The sequence below is a fragment of the Papaver somniferum genome, chromosome 3, assembly GCF_003573695.1.
Source record: "Papaver somniferum cultivar HN1 chromosome 3, ASM357369v1, whole genome shotgun sequence".
NCBI classification, from domain to species: Eukaryota; Viridiplantae; Streptophyta; class Magnoliopsida; order Ranunculales; family Papaveraceae; genus Papaver; species Papaver somniferum.
Window position 1 is genome coordinate 60,037,274 of NC_039360.1, and position 18,261 is coordinate 60,055,534.

An 18,261-nucleotide genomic window follows, 5' to 3' on the forward strand; every position below is an offset into this window, starting at 1 on the left:
TTGATGATGGAGTTTTCAAGAATTTCCTTCTCACCCAAAACAACGGTGTTTTTTAAGAATTTCCTTCGCGTTTAACCCGACAAACAGATTCGTCTGGCTTGGTCAGAATAATTCGTCAAGCAGATTTGTCTGACTTGGTCAGAGTCAAGTCGCTAGATCATCAGTCGTCTACTAGATCATCGATCGTTTACTAGAGGTCGGAGTAATCCGGCGAGCAGATTCGATTGGCTTGGTCAGAGTCAAATCGCTGACTCATCCATCCTTTACTAGAGGTCAACCGAGAGATGTTAGTAAAGGAACTTGAACCAAGACTTCCGATTCCTATATTAACCCTCTAACCACATGTCTCATATGCGGGTCCAATACTCCAATCTAGACCATGCTCTCCCCCTCAAAGTCGAACAATCTCGGAACAATCTCTACTCTTTCACCTGTTTCCACTGAGCGATGTTACTGCATCTCCGTACACAAAACATATTCAGACAGAAGCTTTCAATTCCTCATCACTAGTACCTTCTCTGTCTTCTCTCATCGATTTTCAATTCCATTTACCCTCACGCAGGTCCTCTGCAACCCAAATATCCACAGAAAAATGAAAAAACAGAATTCATTTTTCCAAACATAGATTCTCTCCTTTTATCAAACAAGCCATTCTCTTCTTATTCTTTTCTATTCTGCATGGCCTTAAACAAGAAAGAAAACCACCAACATCTACTTCTTCACAGTAATAGTAGTAGTGAAAGTAATTCATCTCCCAGCTCACCTTCTTGTTCACCTCGTCGTCGTCCTTCTTCCCCAAGTGCTCCACCACCTCATTACAACAACAGAACAAGGAGAATATTTGATTTAAGAAAACCCCAAAATCGAATTAGTTGTAGTTTTATGGTCTTAATTAGAAATCTCAGGTTTTTGTTAGTATTACCTTTGTTGTATATCTCAGTTTTTTGTATATATGTGGGGAATTTTGCCGACATTGTAAATCAAAGTCCTCTTCCTGGTTCTATTTACCGTTCTCCTGAGATCTTCATCAAGCTGTTGCCTCAAATCCAGTCTGATAATGCTTCTTCACTTCAGGTTTGTGATTGTGATTACTGATTTGTTTTTGTTTTTTTTTACATTCAGATTTCATTTATGTTCAATCTTGTTTGTTAATTATAGGTCTTGAGGAAGTGGGGGTATCTTTTAATGGTAAAATTAATGTTAATCTGAAAGCAATGTGGCCATTCTTAGCAAGATAAAAGGGATCTTCAGTAATTTCATTTAACTCCTATTATTCTAAAAATGGGCATTATTCATTAGGTCTGTGGTCCTTGTAGGTTCTGTCAATTTGGTGGGGATTTTACTATTTTTTGCTGTGACATTAAAATTGTCTGCTTCTTTACTTGATTTCTGTCATTGAAAATTTTAATGCATATGATTTTACAGTATTTGTTTTGGAAAAGAACAAAAGGTCTCAATTTGAAGATGTTTTTTAGGATTAGCTTTGTTCTAAAAACTGGGGATTTTGTTATTAAGTGAGAGAAGGAAGTTTCCAATTGCAATTATTCTTTACAATAAAAATCTTATGAATTTCTTGAATACATTGGTGTCAGCACTAACATGGTGTTGTACAATAATTTTACTTGATCTGTCAGTTATTTGCTGTTCATGTTCCATGAGTTGTGGTGTTATACAATTGTCTAAAATTTGGTTTTTTTTAATCAACAAGTTAAAGAAGCTGTGTCCCCATGAATTGAGGGCAGAAAGTGCAAATTGCATTTGAGATTATGCAGGATTGTGTGGATACTCTTTGTTAATTGATATAATTTTCAGTGATAATGCGAAAATGTCACTCTTATATGACATTGTAACTCGGACTTTGCAGTTGTCCTCCGTATGGAAATATGATCGAGGGCAGAAAAGTCAGAAAGCTTGTGTTGATACTTCCATTGTACAACATTCTGGTATGTTCTGTTCTTGGACTTTGTTTTTTGAAGTCCCGTTCTGTATTGTGACCTTAAGCAACATAACTTTAAACAGGAATTTTCATCTTTTAAGTCTGGAACATGCACGTTGAACAGGTTTTCTTAAATCACTAACACTTAAGATGGACTCGATGCTCATATGCCTTAGTTTGTCCATATAAAGATTTTAGATGGGCGTATACATACTGTTACTAAGGGAATATAAGCAAAATAGTAATTATATACTTAATATCCCAAGTGCATTTATATCAATGAAAACCAGTACATACCTGAAAAGCTGTTTGAAAATCTTGACTAAATGGTCCTAGCAGATATATATCTACTTGATTCGCAAGGAGATTGCTAGTTAGGCCTAAATTTGTTAATCTGATTCCAAAAAAAATATTTGAAATTAGGAAAGCAGTAAATAGCCCAACATTGTCTTTCAATTGTCTGTGATGTCTAAAATACCTTGACCGAACTTTCGGGCAACGGCACAGTCGCACGGAGCACCAAATAGAAGTTCATAGGAGTATGTGTGACCCACCCTATACTACAGAATGTCTTATGCAGTGAATTAATTGGTCCTCAGGTTTGCCTGACGCTAGGGGTTACTTAATTGTGGATGCAAATGGTGGTCTTAATCAACAACGTTCATCGGTATGTGATGATTTTCATATGAATGACATCTTTTTGGGTGAATCAGACACCTCATTAACATATTTTTTATTTGGAGTCCCGTGCCATGCCGGCTAGTTGAAAACATACCTGATAAATCCATATTTATATAGAGCTAGTGGTGCTTTGTCCTGTTGATATGAAATAAATGTCTTCAGTCATCTACGCCTTTGAATCTGCTAACTCCGAAGATATCCTTGTTGCAAAACATTAGATGAACATGGCGAGGTACTTTATCTACCATTTGTGTCTGTGAACTTTCTTAAAACTAGACACGTTTTGCTGGCAGATTTGCAATGCGGTGGCTGTCGCGGGGATTTTGAATGCGGTACTTGTCATTCCTCGCTTTGAATTCCACAACATCTGGCAGGATTCAAGGTGAGAATTTATTTTTCTTTAGTCATTTTTCCCCCCTTCAAAATTTATATACCAGGTTATACAGCAAACCAAGAACTCATCTTTCTTAGTTTTCACTCTGGCCAACTATTACCCCAAAAAAGAAGAAATGAGATAGATAATATGTTAGCCTGTCTATCCAGTCATATTTTTTTTTAACTTCTGTTGGTAAGACCACAACTCTTTCCACGTGCCACCTATTGATCCCTCATGCTTGCGGTAGCATTATGCTTCTGGATGACAGGGTTCATTGTTAAATTAATTGAATAAGTCGTCATAGTTCAGACACCGTGGTTCTCTTTGTAGCTTATTTTTCCTGTTATACTTTTGGCCCTCCGTCCTCTGCGTCGCCTTCAAAAGACATATTACGGCCTCTTCTTTATTGGGATTACGTTTTAGTAATTTTTTAATTAGCAAACTGGGTGTTCATTTCTAGACTAATTAATTGAAAGAAATTATGCTTGAAATTCTATTGAAATGAATCATTTAGAAGTTGTCATATGATTAAGTTTTTAATGATTGAATTGCAACAATGATTTCGTCGATTCGTAACATTCTTGTTTCTGTTTATTCTTTTCATTTCTGGATTCCTCTCAAGTAATCTGGAAACTGGTCGCCTTTAACTTTTGCTACTGATTTGTGAATGTTGTAGTGACTTTGGAGATATCTACGATATGGACCATTTCATATCCACGCTTAAGGGCCATGTGACGGTGATCAGGGAGCTACCTAAGGTATTGCTGGAACAGTATGATTACAACATCAGTAATATTCTGAATATCAGAGTTAAAGCTTGGGCCCCAGTAAGCTATTATTTGGGAGAAGTCCAATCTGTCTTGCATGAAAAAGGGTATTATAACAACCCTCATTTTCAAATAAGCCCTTTCGTATCTTCCACATCCAGTCATTCCTTTGGTTCTCATTTAGAGGTTCCTAGGTCCTATGGTTTCTCTTTTATGTATGCTCTTTCATTTCTAAATTTAAAAATGATTCTTGTAGGCCAATCTGACAATGGTTTTCATCTGATGCAGAGTTATCCGCATAGCCCCGTTTGCGAACAGATTGGCGATGGAAATTCCACCCAGCTTTCAATATCTTAGATGCTTAACCAATTATAAAGCATTACAATTTGCTGATCCCATCTCAGTGCTTGCCGAGCAGTTGGTTCGACGCATGATTGAGAAGAGCACCAAGACTGGTGGAAAGTATGTGGCAGTCCACCTTCGTTTCGAAGAGGTAGTAATGCTTATGTTATTGGATTACCAATCAAATATTTAGTTTTATATTCTTACTTCTGCCAATAGTAGGTTCCCAACTGAAACCTGATTACATATTTGTTCTATGCTCAAACCAATAGGATATGGTGGCCTTCTCATGCTGCACCTATGACGGAGGGGAGACTGAAAAAATGGAAATGGAAGCTGCTCGTGAAAAAGGGTGGAGGGACAAGTTCAAACGCAAAACTTACATCATTAGACCTGGCCTGAATCGAATCAATGGAAAATGCCCCATGACTCCATTAGAGGTAGCTGATTAATCTTTAGCCTGTCTTGAATTTTAAGTAATATAAAAGGCTCGTGGTAGAAAATTATATCTCAATGTCGTCCACCATGTCAATATTGAAGTTCGGTCCCTGGAGACTGGATGGGTGATTACTTGAATCCTTTTGTAGGGTAAATGAAGTATTTTCTGTAGTGGAAGATTCTTCACTGCTTGGCAAATTTATTATCTATTTTTAGAACTTCAAATTTACGCTGTTTTGGTTCCCTCTTACTATTGTAATGCTCATAAATACATAGGTTTTGGCAGTTCACATACTTATACATCCCTATTATCAAATGTATTTTATACTTTTTTGTTAGAAGCACAAACATAAACTACATTGACACCATATCCTTTTCCGTTGAGTAAAATAACTTCATAATTATAATAGGTTAACTAACTTATAGATCTTTTTTGTTTGTCAGTATAGGTGGGAATGATGCTTAGGGGTATGGGTTTTGGTAACAACACTTCAATATATCTGACATCTGGCAAAATATACCAGGCCAAAAGGAATTTAGCTCCTCTACTTCAGATGTTTCCTCTTCTGCAGACCAAGGAGTCCTTGGCAACCTCAGATGAACTTGCACCATTTGAGGTGATTCTTCTTGCTACTCTTTAGTGTGTGGGGATCTTATTGCTCATTGTTCATTTCTTCTTACAGTTCAATTATAAGCGGATTAATTTGAATCGTCATTTTTCTGTTTTTTTTTGTTTTCACAGGGTTACGCTTCGAGGTTGGCTGCTTTGGATTACACTGTGTGCTTGTACAGTGAAGTCTTTGTGACAACTCAAGGTGGAAATTTTCCACATTTTCTAATGGGCCATCGACGCTTTCTTTATGGACATGCCAAGACCATCAAACCTGACAAAGGCAAGCTAGTTCTACTGCTACAGAACACGACTATCAGGTTATTTTTTTCTCTTTCTCATCAGAGATCTATACAAGGGATTAGGAAGTACAAGTGTTTTGCATGTGAGATAACACTGCATGTATTTAAAAAGTGAAACACCGGTATCAGTGTTTATTGCTTTTGCGTTTCCATCTTCTTCTTGACTGTATATAAATCGCCAATACTTGGAACAAATGAAACTCCTGAGGTGGTAGCTCATTGAATTAAAAACTTCAGAAGCTTAAGAAATGCTCGAATTACTTCTTTTGTAGGCATAGGAATCAAGGGTAGGATAAAAGCAAACTTTCCAGTTTTCTTGATTACTGGGATCTTTCCCTTTACTATAATATAGATAGATTCTGTATAGACGAATATTCTACTTTTTCAGGAGTACAGTACTTACATTTGTATTTATTGTATTTGTTTTTACAGTTGGAACACATTTAAAGCGCAGATGGAAGCTATGCTTGCAAAAAGCAATCGTGAGGGAAAGATGCTTTTGAAAACCAGAATGGGCAGCAGAAGAACTTCAGTCTACGCGTACCCATCTGAAGAGTGCATGTGCGTGGAGGGATCTTCATATTCAACTCCTGGGTAATTTCATGATGTCCAGGAACTGGACAAGTGTTATCTGCCATGTAAGAGACATATCACCTTCACAATTTCCATATTTTGTGCATTCTTCAGCTATTCATCAGAAGTTGCATGCTACTCTCTGACATGAGTACTCCAAAATAGGGCTCCATATGTTCTAAGAATACGTTAACTTGCAGAGTGTCAAGAGTCGTGCTGTATTAGGGCGAAGTCCTAGTGTGTGGCCTACAACTCGCCTTGCCTCAAGTTATTTATTTTATTTTATTTTCCATTATCATTTTTTTCATATTTTTTATGTCACCTAGGAAGACCCTGCAGAGGTGATTGTGCCCTTGGGGATATTGTATAGGCCAAGAGTCCAGGCATACATACACGTTTTGTAAAGTCCCAATCTGTCAGTGCTTATAGATTTATTTGGAAATGGAAGTTCTAATTTTCCTTAATCGCATCAGGTAAAACTCATCTAACCTCAGTGAAAGAATATCTAGAAAAGATCATTAAAAATTCGTTATCTTACAACTGAACTGCCTGCTGCCTGTAGAGAATGAGAATCAAGCTTACAGAATGATCCTTATCTTAGTACTTGGCTGCAAAACTGTCCAGGTCTCAAATTTTTACAATCATGTAATACATGGGACATCCAAGGTTAAATACTGGTTAGGAGGATGTATACTAATTGCATCTTTTCTTTTCTCTTTGGGCAGGTAGTATTTACTAGAGCTACAGGTTAGCACCCCTAAGCAAAAAAGTGTGATTTGCAAAGCTCCTTAACTACGTTAGCACCCCTAAGCCTAAAACCCAAGAAAGGAGCTTTGCAACCACTGCCTATGCCATGGCTTATAGGTGACCACAAGTACGATTTCATATTCAAATGAGTACTTTGTCTTTATGAAAAGCAAAAAAGCTAAGATAAAGAACACAAACTTTTGAAAAATGGTCTTTGTTCTTTGATTTTGAAAAAGGAACCGGGGACCAATTTTACAACTCAGTGAGACTAGTGTGTGTGTGTGGAAGTCTTTCTTCTCGTAAAAGCAGTTGGTATACCTGTGTTCTAATTATGTTAAGCAACAAACGCAACTCCGTGCAATCATTCGCTCCAACTCAATACACTCAGTGCTTTTTGCAACGAAAACCCTACGTATATAAACTATTTTTCTATTTCACTTTCGCGTGTATATCATTTAAGGACAGTAGTTGTGTGATGAGTGTTATACGGCGATGATGGCAGAGTTGTAAATGGCGAAATTAACTATGCAAGAATTGTGATAAATTTACAAAAAAAATGATAAAAAACACTCGTCAAATGTAGCACAAAAATGCATGCACTCTTTATTACCGTTCATAAATTTGATGACTTAACATGCATGCAACGAAGGAACCAGGATTTTATGTTGGGGTGGGCTATTTCTTTTTTTTTTTTCTTCATGAACCCTCAGTTTCGTTCATCTCAATTATAGTAAAGATAAATGCAGTACAATAACTAAAATGGGCAAGGTGTGCAACACGTTGCCTTAATTCCGTTCACCTTATAGCTTACAGTGGAATTACATTAACATTATATGTACGGAAGCGCAGGTATGGACGCACAACTTAAAATTTTGTTTGTCGAAAGTCATAATCCTGATTTGTTTGTCAAATTTTTTCGTATTTTGTTAGTTAATTTTTAGCTTGCGGCAATATTTAAGTGATGGTTAAACCGTTAAGTATTTTAAATTTGTTGCATATAAGCATACAGTAATAAGTTACAAACATTTTTCATGATCCTATTGAGTTTTAGTATTTTCAATTATTTAGAAAAATGAAATTAGTTCCATGGATGATAGGTAAAATTATTTTTAGGATATACCAGTATAACAAGTTCTCGTAGTGGTTAAATCCAAAATGTGTGACACATATGTAATTTGAGAAACATGTGATAATAAACGGCTGTAATTTGAGAACATGTCCTCGATTTTCTCTCAAAGTCAAAAGTAAACTATGTAATTAGTCGTTAGATCTTAGTTATTATATATACAGCTAACACTATCATATGTCGTTGGATTTTCATCAAGATCGTATCAACTTTAAATTTCCTTTTGAAACTACTGGGCTATCCAGATTTCTACATGGGCTATTTCCTTTTTACTAAGCATTTAAGCAATTACCATGGAACAAAGAAGGTTTCGCTGGTTTTGGGGGGCTACAGCCTAGGTAAGCCACCCCCACCTCCGTCCCTGCATGCATGCACTCTTTATTACCGTTCATAAATTTGATGACTTAACAAGTGGGATAATTTCAATAGTAGATTTGTATTTTTGCTTTTGTCATCGAGTACTGATTGGAAAAATTAACACGACCAAACAAATAGATCTCAGAGAATTGACAGGACAAAATACGACCATATGTATAATATCTTCTACTTCTTAATTGGAATCTGAAAGAGATCGGACGTATAGAAGAATACACACTCAATTAATTAATAAACGTACGTTGCACCTATGTTTCCTCTGATTGGCTACATGCATGGTACCGCGAGTCTGACAAAGGCCCGCATCAACCGACCAGCAGCTTTCTCTTTGGCCGAATAAGTTGTCGCTGATAGTTCTGGCTCAGCAGCGGGAGCGTCGTGATAAAGTGGCCTTGTAAATAAATCTTCGGTAAATATACACTGCAGCGTATACATGCTAATCAATCCCATTCTATACTTTTAACTGTTAGCCTTTCTTGTCTCCTTAATGGATTGGGTATATCTTTACGAACAACTTGCATTATTACATTGAGTTGTTGAATTGTGATAACACAAAAAAGCATGTTGTGTGGTGGGTCAGCCCGCTCGTGCATTGCATGAGAGTGAGGGTCCAGAAACCATAAGAAAACTGATATATATCATAGAGAAAGCAGATCATGACCAGTATACTGCTTCTTATAGTTGGAGCTAGCAGTAGTAGTCATAGTAGTGATATTTGCAGAAGATAGATATCTGCATTCAGATTCTCATTCCATTACCTGCATCACCAGTACTTTATCCATCCCCCTCTTTCTCTAGATCTAGTTCAATCTTACTATCCAGTACTCATTCTTTCTCTCAGACGTATACAAGTTGTCTGATTAAAACCAAATAATTTACAGAAATGACATCCGAGAAAGTTGAGACAGTCATTGCAGGTAACTATGTCGAGATGGAACGCGAAGAAGATGATGCCTCCGCAAGTGGCCGCACTAGTAAAAGCAAATTCTCCAACTTCTTATGGAATGGTGGTTCAGTTTATGATGCCTGGTTCAGCTGTGCTTCTAACCAGGTATGTATAGATCGTCTCTCCATATTGATCTACTATCTCTAGCTTTTGCCGTGGTACGATATAATTAAATTACTCCGATTTTGTGTTGTCTAGGTTGCTCAAGTCCTGTTGACGTTGCCATATTCATTTTCACAACTAGGGATGGCATCAGGGATTGTTTTTCAACTGTTTTATGGGTTAATGGGAAGTTGGACTGCTTACCTTATAAGCATACTGTACGTTGAATACCGTACTAGGAAAGAAAGAGAGAAGGTGGATTTCAGAAACCATGTCATTCAGGTACATAAACATTCTTAAACTCCCCATATTAGATAAATTCAGTTGTTCTAGTGTTTTTCTTAAACTTGGTAGCATCACTTGATTATGTCAGTGGTTTGAAGTACTTGATGGGTTGCTGGGGAAAAACTGGAGGAATGCAGGATTGTTTTTCAACTGCACTTTCCTGCTCTTTGGATCAGTGATTCAGCTCATTGCTTGTGCAAGGTACAGTTCTTCATAGAATATGCACATCACTTCATTATTTGCTTTGATATTTCTGTTTTATTGTATATTAAAAGAGTCTGATTCGTGATAAGATGTGTCGGCTTGTTCATTCTTTCATTCATATTCTTTATATTATTATGCAGTAATATTTACTACATCAATGACAATCTCGACAAAAGAACTTGGACATACATATTTGGAGCTTGTTGTGCTACAACTGTTTTTGTTCCTTCCTTCCATAATTACAGAGTTTGGTCTTTTCTGGGCCTTGTCATGACAACTTACACTGCATGGTATCTGACCATCGCATCCCTACTCCATGGACAGGTATATATAATTATATACATATATATTTTCAGAAGAGACATGACAACACATGTTGTTATCCATTTGTCTGTTCATACGATGTAATTCTTTTGTTTACTGTAGACTGGTGTATATGTTAATTTCTTCTTTGATTTTCTTTTTTTTTGAAGAATGAAGGAGTGGTGCATTCTGGCCCAGCAAAAATGGTTCTTTATTTTACTGGAGCCACCAATATTTTATACACCTTTGGTGGACATGCTGTTACAGTGTAAGAACTTACCACCACTTGAAAGTGTTTGGAGAAAATGAAGCAAGTTTTATTCTACTATAAAGGGAAAAAAGTGGAAGAAAAATAAATAAATCTCGCTTTATATTTTTATATGAATGTTGAAATTAGTTTGAGTACAGTTATGGACTTTTTCGATTGCTTTAGATTTCTTTATATATACCTGTGAAGACCTTTTTCATTGTTTAAATTATGTGAATTAAATTCCCTTTATTGATCATTATTATAGGGAAATAATGCATGCTATGTGGAAGCCACAAAAGTTCAAGATGATATACTTAATTGCGACACTATACGTACTAACACTCACTCTGCCGTCGGCCATTTCGGTGTACTGGGCATTTGGAGATGGGCTATTAACTCATTCTAATGCATTCGCTTTGCTCCCAAAGTCGGGGTTTAGAGATGTTGCTGTTGTTCTTATGCTCATTCACCAGGTAACTGTAGTTTCAACTTCAACTTCTTAATTATCTTTACTCGAGTCATTCGTATATTGATCAACTTCAAGTGATAAATGTTATGTTCTTGCTTCATGCAGTTTATAACGTTCGGATTCGCCTGTACTCCCTTATACTTTGTGTGGGAGAAATTCATCGGGATACACGAGGTTAAGAGTATATTTAAAAGAGCTGTGGCCAGACTTCCGGTTGTGATACCAATATGGTTCTTGGCTATAATATTTCCATTCTTCGGACCTATCAACTCGGCTGTCGGAGCTCTACTTGTTAGCTTCACAGTCTACATAATTCCAGCCTTAGCTCATATGCTTACCTTTGTTTCTCCAGCAGCACGAGAGGTAACATATTATAAAAGCCCTCGACTAATAAATAATTAATACATGATGTATATACGTGCACTTATATCTGACTTTCATTTTTTTTTCCTTTGTGCACCAGAATGCGGTAGAGAGACCACCAAAATATATTGGAGGATGGACAGGAATTTTCTCTTTGAATGTATTTGTGGTGTGCTGGGTTCTGGTGGTTGGGTTTGGATTTGGAGGATGGGCAAGTATGCTCAACTTCATAAACCAAATTAACACTTTTGGTCTCTTCACCAAATGCTATCAGTGCCCACCTCATAAAAACTAAGTAAAAGTTAGTAGTTATTGTGTTCCTTCATCATTACTACTACTACCAAAGTTTGAGATCTACCAAAGAAAGAAAAATAGTATTAGGTATAGCAGCATATGTAAAGGGTTTGGCTTTAATCTTTTTTTTTTTTCTTTTTTTTTCTTCTTCTAACTTTTGTGCGGTTACATTATTATATAAACCCACCATCTTCTTCTTCTTTCTTCATTGAAGGAAACAAACCCTCTTTGTTCTGTGAGGGTTTATTTCCCTTTAGTTCAAGCTTAGTTTGATTTGTGTATGTGGTTATCAAGAAACATTGTTGTACTATTATTAGATTGATTGATTGATAATGGTGGGTAATAATTTTTGGAGTGAACGCATCTATTATTAGATTGTTTTGCTTTGACTGATTCTGTTTAGCCTACTCTAAATGAAATGGGTCACCTTAGCCTACTCCACAGTCATGGAGTCGACCAAATGCCAAATAGCAGACGAAAAACTAAAAAAAATTGGCATTTTACACTGAGCAACCACAGTCGTGGAAGACTATTTTTAGTCAGGCGGAAGTATAACAAACGCCCCAGTTCAGGCGCACTTTTAATGACCGTCCCAGTTCAGGCGCGCTTTTAATGACCGTCTCATTCAGGCGCATTTTTAATGTCCGCCTCATTCAGGCGCACTTTCAATGACCGTCTGATATCAGGCGCATTTTTAATGTGCGCCTGATTCAGGCGCACTTTTAATGTCCGTCTAATACAGGCGCACTTTTAATGATCGCCTGATTTCAGGCGCACTTTCAATGACCGCCTGATTCAGGCGCACTTTTAATGACCGCCTGATTAGTGAATTTACATAAATATTAGCCACTAATCTTCTTCTAATAACGTATTAGCCCACTAATCTTCTTCTAATAACGTATTAGCCCACTAAACGAGTGAATATACCAACGTCCCATTGGGGCGTACATTAAAGCAACGTCCCATTGGGACGTAAAATATACCAACGTCCCATTGGGGCGTACAATATAACTACGTCTGTGTTGGGGCGTATGTATTACATGCGTTTGGTTAGGCGGAGTTTATAGATGCGCCTGATTCATACGTTAATTATACTTCCGTCTGATTTCATACGGTCACTAAAATCTCGTCTGCTTTCATACGCTATTAATACTTCCGTCCCACTATATTTCGTTTAGTCTGGGTTAACGACCACATTTGGTCTCAAACCCTAATTTTGGCGATCAAATTTGGGTTTGGTCCCTTCCGTTGCGGCATATTTTGAGACCAAATTTGAGTTTAGTCCCCAAATTTGGCCGTGACTGTGGTTGCTCTTATATATTGGATGAAAGGAACCAAACGTTTTTCTTCCAATTATCTACAAACCGTGGAAAACTCTCTTCCTTTCGATAATTCTTAATCAATCAAGAGAATTCTTGTGCCATTTCAATATTCATTTCAAAATCTAAAAGGCCTAGTAACCCGTGACATTCTTGAATTTCTCTTTGTTGGTGCAAAACCACCGCATTTACCTTAGTTCTTAATCATTCAAAAATCATTAGCTAATATTATCTCGGTTTCTGTAAAAGAGATAGTATCATTTTTTTTCTTCAATTTGGCCTATTTTTAAGCCTATGCCAAACTGAAAAAATGATACCATTTCTTCCGCGAAAACGGAGGAGTATAAATCATGCGCATAACATATATAGTTTGTTAAGATGATATTGAATTATGGTGCTTTTAGTATAGGTACCTAAAAACGTTTGCCACGTGGTCGCAGGAGAAGACACGAAGTATGCCTGGGAAATCCTGCCGAAAGATCTTGTATCATTTCCCAAGAATCCCCGTCAGTGACTTGTCAAATCAAAAGTCAGGGTCGTCATTATTAACTGACCGGCGAAATGAAGTAAGAAGATCCATGTGCGAAATAGCATCTTAAGGCGAAGTAACTCGCTGGAAGAATCTAAAATGCGAAGGATCAATTGTAGTACCCAACAAGACACCAGTCACGAAATCAGATTGGCGAAGTAAGGTTACTTAGCTGGAAAGTGAATCTGCGAAGTCAGTGAATTATCGAACAAGAAAAGAGACAGCTGTTCCGACAAACTCCCAAAATTGTCAGCAAAAGAAAGGGAAAAACTTTATGGAAAATGGTCTGGGCGAAGTATAAAGCACCTCCACAAGAACCTGACGAGGATTAGGCGAAGTAAAATGAGTTGTATTCCATTATGATTGGATGGTCTATAAATAGAGACCCTTAGGCAATGTAAAAGGGGTCGGAAAATTTGGGAGAGAAGTAGTTTTGCTTAGAGTATGGGATTAGGGTATTCTTATATCCAAAACTTGTATTTTCACTATCTCAAGTGGTTGATCAATAAAGAATTTTTTATCAAAAGTATTGGTCATGTCTTAGATCTGATTTGTTTTCTATTCGGGCGTGCTACTCAATTTCCGGGCGTGCTACTCGATTTCCAATAGTTACATTTAGGGGGACGTAGGATTGTGTAATCTTTGGATTGCTTGTGAAGTCACTACTCAAGAGTAATATATACAAGTGATAGGCCAAGTTTGAGTTGAGAATCAGCTTGACCCCATAAAAGATATTGATTCGTCTTCATCAATGACGCCTCAGAGGGGTATTAGTTTGGTCGCTCTCATTGGTGGAAATGATTCCACGAGACCTTATTACTTTTTCCGGAATAGATTAGTTTGGTCGTTGTCTGTTGATAGGTTAACAACTCTCATTTATTCATCTAGGCAGCAGTCCCAAATCCTTACTTGATAACCCTTTCTAAAGTAAACCTTCCACCACTTATTGCTTTTCTTTGACTGAATTCCACTTTATAGAATCTAGGAAATAAATGGGGATTAATAGAAGATATCTCTCTTTCAAAAATGATTTTTTATTTTTCTGATAAACGAAATATTTTACTGCCTAGATTAAAAAGGTCTTATTAAGAGCATTCACAATCACGACCATAATTAGGGACTATATCCAAATTTGGTCCGGAATGGAAGCGTAGAGGAACAGAACATAGGTATATTTGGTCTGGATTTTTAGGGTTTGAGACTAAAACCAGTCGTCAACCCAAACCAAACCCAATTATAATAGGACGAAGATATAATGAGCATATGGTTTAAGCGTGAGTATAAAGGCCGCTCGACAGTTGGGCGTTTATTAAAAGGGCGTTTGAGAGTGGATGTTGATATAAAGTCCGTTAGGTTAAACTACAAACGCGCGCTATAACCCCGCCCAACCTTCAAACGTGCATTATAACCTCGCTCATTATGAGACGTTCAATATACCTCCGCCACACTAAATTTAGTCTTCTACCGACGTGCTTCACCTCCAAAAATGCCAATTTTTTTTAGTATTTGGTATGGCTTTTAGTATGGGAAAAATATCGTTCGGTCCTTTTTTAGGTGGTCTCAAGTGTGTTTGGGCCTTTCAGAAATCACCTTTTCCATTTGGTCCATAATTATTTAAAAACATTAAATTGACCAAAGTACCCTTATTTTTTGTTTACTTATTTTTTGTAGCAGTTCATTCTGTCTGATGAATTCCGGAGTTCATTCTGTAAAATGAAACCAAACTAAATAAGTAAAAAAATATGTTTACTTATTTTTTGTAGCAGTTCATTCTGTCTGATGAACTCCGGAGTTCATTTTGTAAAATGAAACCAAGCTAATTCACATATGAAAACAGAGTTCATTCTGTAAAATGAACACAATACAAACTTCATTATTATGAAAAAAAAACAGAATTCATTCTTTCAAATGAACTCCTAATAAAACCTATATGAAAACCGAGTTCATTCTTTCAAATGAACTCCTAATAAAACCTATATGAAAACTGAGTTCATTCGTAAAAATGAACTGCAGCAGCATCATCTTCATCATCTTCGTCGTCTTCAACAGCAACAACAAACATCATCATCTTCAACAACAACAGATCTTTACATGAACACAAATCTTCAACAACAACAGGAACAAATCAAAAAGAAAAACAGTAGCAGAGAAAAAGAAAAAGAAAAACAACATCTCCATCATCTTCAACAACAACAACATCATCTCCATCATCTTCTTTCAACAACAACACCATCGTCTTCATTGATTTCATGGATCATCTTCAACAACAACAACACGAGCAGATCAAATCTCCATCATCTTCAACAACAACAACATCATCTCCATCATCTTCTTCAACAGCAACACTATCGTCTTCATCGATTTCATGGATTTTTTATCGTCTTCAACAACAATAGTAGCAGATCTCGAAGATTAAAAAAAAAAAAAAAACAGTAGCAGAAAGAAAAAGAAAAAAAATTGGAGAGAAAAGAAACTGGATCTGAAAATAGGAAGAGAGAGAAAGTAACTCTGAAAATAAGATATTTTCTAGGGTTTTTTCTATATATGTGGTCCCAAAAGGATATTTCTGTCACCACACAATGACAATTACATCACCCATGATGTCATCCTAGGACCAAACCATAATTTCTAGGACCAAACTGTAAAATATATTTTGAAAATGAACCAAACAGAAAGTTGACTCAGTCAACTAGACCAAACTCTCTCTAATATATTATTTCTAGGACCTATTGGTATTTCCTACTTTTAGTATTTAGTCCCTTCCATGACTGTGGTTGCTCTAAGGCTATAAATTTCAACAATGAGATTGTCATAATACTCTACTCTTATTACATTGGTTCTAATTGATTTAGCTACTGCATCATCAACTTGATTTTCACTGCGAACATAAGTATCATAATGATTAAAGCTAGAAATTAAATGTCTTCATTCTTTAACGTTGTTTCTATTTTTCCGTTAAATAAGCAGTGCATCGTCTGTGATAGATTGGACACAACTTTAGCATTTGTCTTAATATGAACTCTTGTTAAGTGTTTGTCCTTTGCCCATGCTATTGCTTCACGTACTTCCATGCACTACCCTGCGCATCTGGATTTAGGACTCCATGTGTGTAACTCCTTTTGATTCCTATGCAAGCCCCTGTATGATCACGACAAATTAGTCAAGTATCAAGTTCACTAGTTAAACAGTCAAAAGATGCATCAGTTTCCTCTTGTCTAGCTCAAAGATTCGGGAATGAAAAAAACATTAGTCTTAACAATGCCTTATGAAGGAGGTTGCCATTGTGAAGTCTTCAAGTTACTCGAATAAGAAGTAACTATTGGATTATTTTGCATATGTGAGGGTAGAAGATAATAAATTTTATGAACAGAGTTATGAGGGTTTAGGGAAATTCCCTGAAATACAGAGTCACATTTGTCTTTCCATATTATCCAAGCTCTAATCATGGGAGTGTATAACCACCACCCGCCAGTAGGATTATTATCAGCAGAGAACCAACTAGTAACCCACTCTGACACACTATTGCAGTTACTTCTAACTGAGTCGATATTGATATTAACACCCTTCCAAACAGCTCTAGCATATCTACATTAAGAGCTCCATAGTTTCCTCACAGGTACTACATCAACCACATTGAGTCTCTATACTGCTATTATAACATCAAGTCTGGATCTCGTTGGATTTATTTCTCGAATACATTTCCATGCGAAAATTTTGATTTTGTGAGCAGCATCACAAGTCCATAAAGATTTTTAGATTGCAGGTTTAATGTTCCTACTACTGAAAATAGTTTCTATGTTGCACATAGTTAGCATCTTGTAGGTACTCTTAATAGAGATTTGCTTGAGTGAAAATCAATCAGTCATCTGGAAAAAGCAAACGACTAATGGTTGGAGATTCGGCAACCACTTTAATACCTTCGATAGAATTATCCTGCTGAGATGCAATGAGATGTCTTGAAAGAAACTCCATTGCTCGGATGAATATTTAAGGTGATAAGGGGTCAACTTGTCTAATTCCTCGAGTAGGTTTGTATTCTTCACAAGGGAAACCACTGAGCATCACTGAGAGTGAAGTAGTGTTTATACACTGAAAAATCAAATCACAAAAATCATCACAGAAGCCAAAGTACTCCATTCAAGCCTGTCAAAATCTTTTGGCATATCTAATTTGAGTGCCATATGTAGTTGTAGGAAATCCTACACTACACCCCTCATATGATTTCATTATTAATCAACTCATTTAAGGTTTACACTCTTAATTTAATTGATCAATCTTTGAATGTTCTTACAAGAAAAGATAAAGAAATCAAGAATGATCCCTGCTCTAGACTTTCTCTCTCCTATTTATTTTTTTCTTACTCAAAAAAGATCTCTCCCTCTCTTTACAACTCGAACGACTATTTATAAGGAAATACATAGTGGATGACAACTAATATGTCCTTTATTTTCGGGTATGGTCTGCGACGTTCTCGCAACCTTATAAATATTAATTTCGCAAGCTCTCTAATTTTCGCATCTTTCTCGTGATCTTAGGTGACGTCATTTATTATATTCTTCCTGAAATTGTTCTGCGACGCTATTGTATTGTGTTGTTGATAATTTCGCTGAAATATTGTTGTTGCGAGATTCTGATCCTACATCTTGCCTCTTCTCATATCTTTTCTGCGAAGTAGAGAATGATGTGAGAAATGTCGCAGTTGTTCTCCTCTTCGTATTCTGCATTTATCACACGTATTCTTTCTTCTATTTATTTCTCGACACGTCTTTTGTAACCGTTACTTTTTAACCGCTTATATCTTTCCGTATTAATCGTGCTTATTTTCTCGAGGAGAAATTCCCTCTATATATATTCCTTCTCACTATCTTCTTATTTCTTTTTATTTTCTCCGCAACTTTATCGTTCTTCTGCAAATTCCATTATT

The 18,261-nt window shown here is 36.6% G+C and overlaps 2 protein-coding genes across 4 annotated transcripts; both read left to right on the plus strand.

Moving 5' to 3' along the window:
• The first annotated feature begins 359 nt into the window (after positions 1-359).
• LOC113356272 (O-fucosyltransferase 10-like) lies at positions 360-6,489 on the plus strand. 3 transcript variants are annotated; one of them, XM_026599364.1, is made up of 11 exons: positions 360-1,074; positions 1,159-1,188; positions 1,865-1,943; positions 2,536-2,603; positions 2,911-2,999; positions 3,670-3,867; positions 4,049-4,253; positions 4,375-4,542; positions 4,990-5,157; positions 5,283-5,470; positions 5,885-6,489. In XM_026599364.1, the coding sequence occupies exons 1-11, from the start codon at positions 679-681 to the stop codon at positions 6,048-6,050; spliced, it is 1,755 nt and encodes a 584-aa protein (XP_026455149.1). In that variant the 5' UTR covers positions 360-678; the 3' UTR covers positions 6,051-6,489. The 3 variants fall into 3 exon arrangements, with proteins under 3 accessions (XP_026455149.1, XP_026455151.1, XP_026455150.1); XM_026599366.1 differs by having other exon boundaries at positions 5,065-5,157; XM_026599365.1 differs by lacking the exon at positions 1,159-1,188.
• Positions 6,490-8,927: 2,438 nt separating this feature from the next.
• On the plus strand, positions 8,928-11,848 carry LOC113356273 (auxin transporter-like protein 3). The gene is made up of 8 exons (XM_026599367.1): positions 8,928-9,324; positions 9,418-9,603; positions 9,695-9,807; positions 9,951-10,134; positions 10,284-10,381; positions 10,629-10,836; positions 10,938-11,195; positions 11,296-11,848. Exons 1-8 carry the CDS (start codon positions 9,157-9,159, stop codon positions 11,488-11,490), a joined length of 1,410 nt encoding a protein of 469 aa, XP_026455152.1. The 5' UTR covers positions 8,928-9,156; the 3' UTR covers positions 11,491-11,848.
• The last annotated feature ends 6,413 nt before the right edge of the window (positions 11,849-18,261 follow it).

Excerpts from the sequence above, each read along its gene's own strand:
- LOC113356272 (XM_026599364.1), top strand. The coding sequence starts at position 679 with ATGGCCTTAAACAAGAAAGAAAACCACCAACATCTACTTCTTCACAGT. Across the intron at positions 3,000-3,669 it reads AACATCTGGCAGGATTCAAG|TGACTTTGGAGATATCTACG; the intron begins GTGAGAATTTAT and ends TGAATGTTGTAG. Across the intron at positions 4,543-4,989 it reads GCCCCATGACTCCATTAGAG|GTGGGAATGATGCTTAGGGG; the intron begins GTAGCTGATTAA and ends TTGTCAGTATAG.
- LOC113356273 (XM_026599367.1), top strand. The coding sequence starts at position 9,157 with ATGACATCCGAGAAAGTTGAGACAGTCATTGCAGGTAACTATGTCGAG. Across the intron at positions 9,808-9,950 it reads CAGCTCATTGCTTGTGCAAG|TAATATTTACTACATCAATG; the intron begins GTACAGTTCTTC and ends ATTATTATGCAG. Across the intron at positions 11,196-11,295 it reads TTTCTCCAGCAGCACGAGAG|AATGCGGTAGAGAGACCACC; the intron begins GTAACATATTAT and ends TTTGTGCACCAG.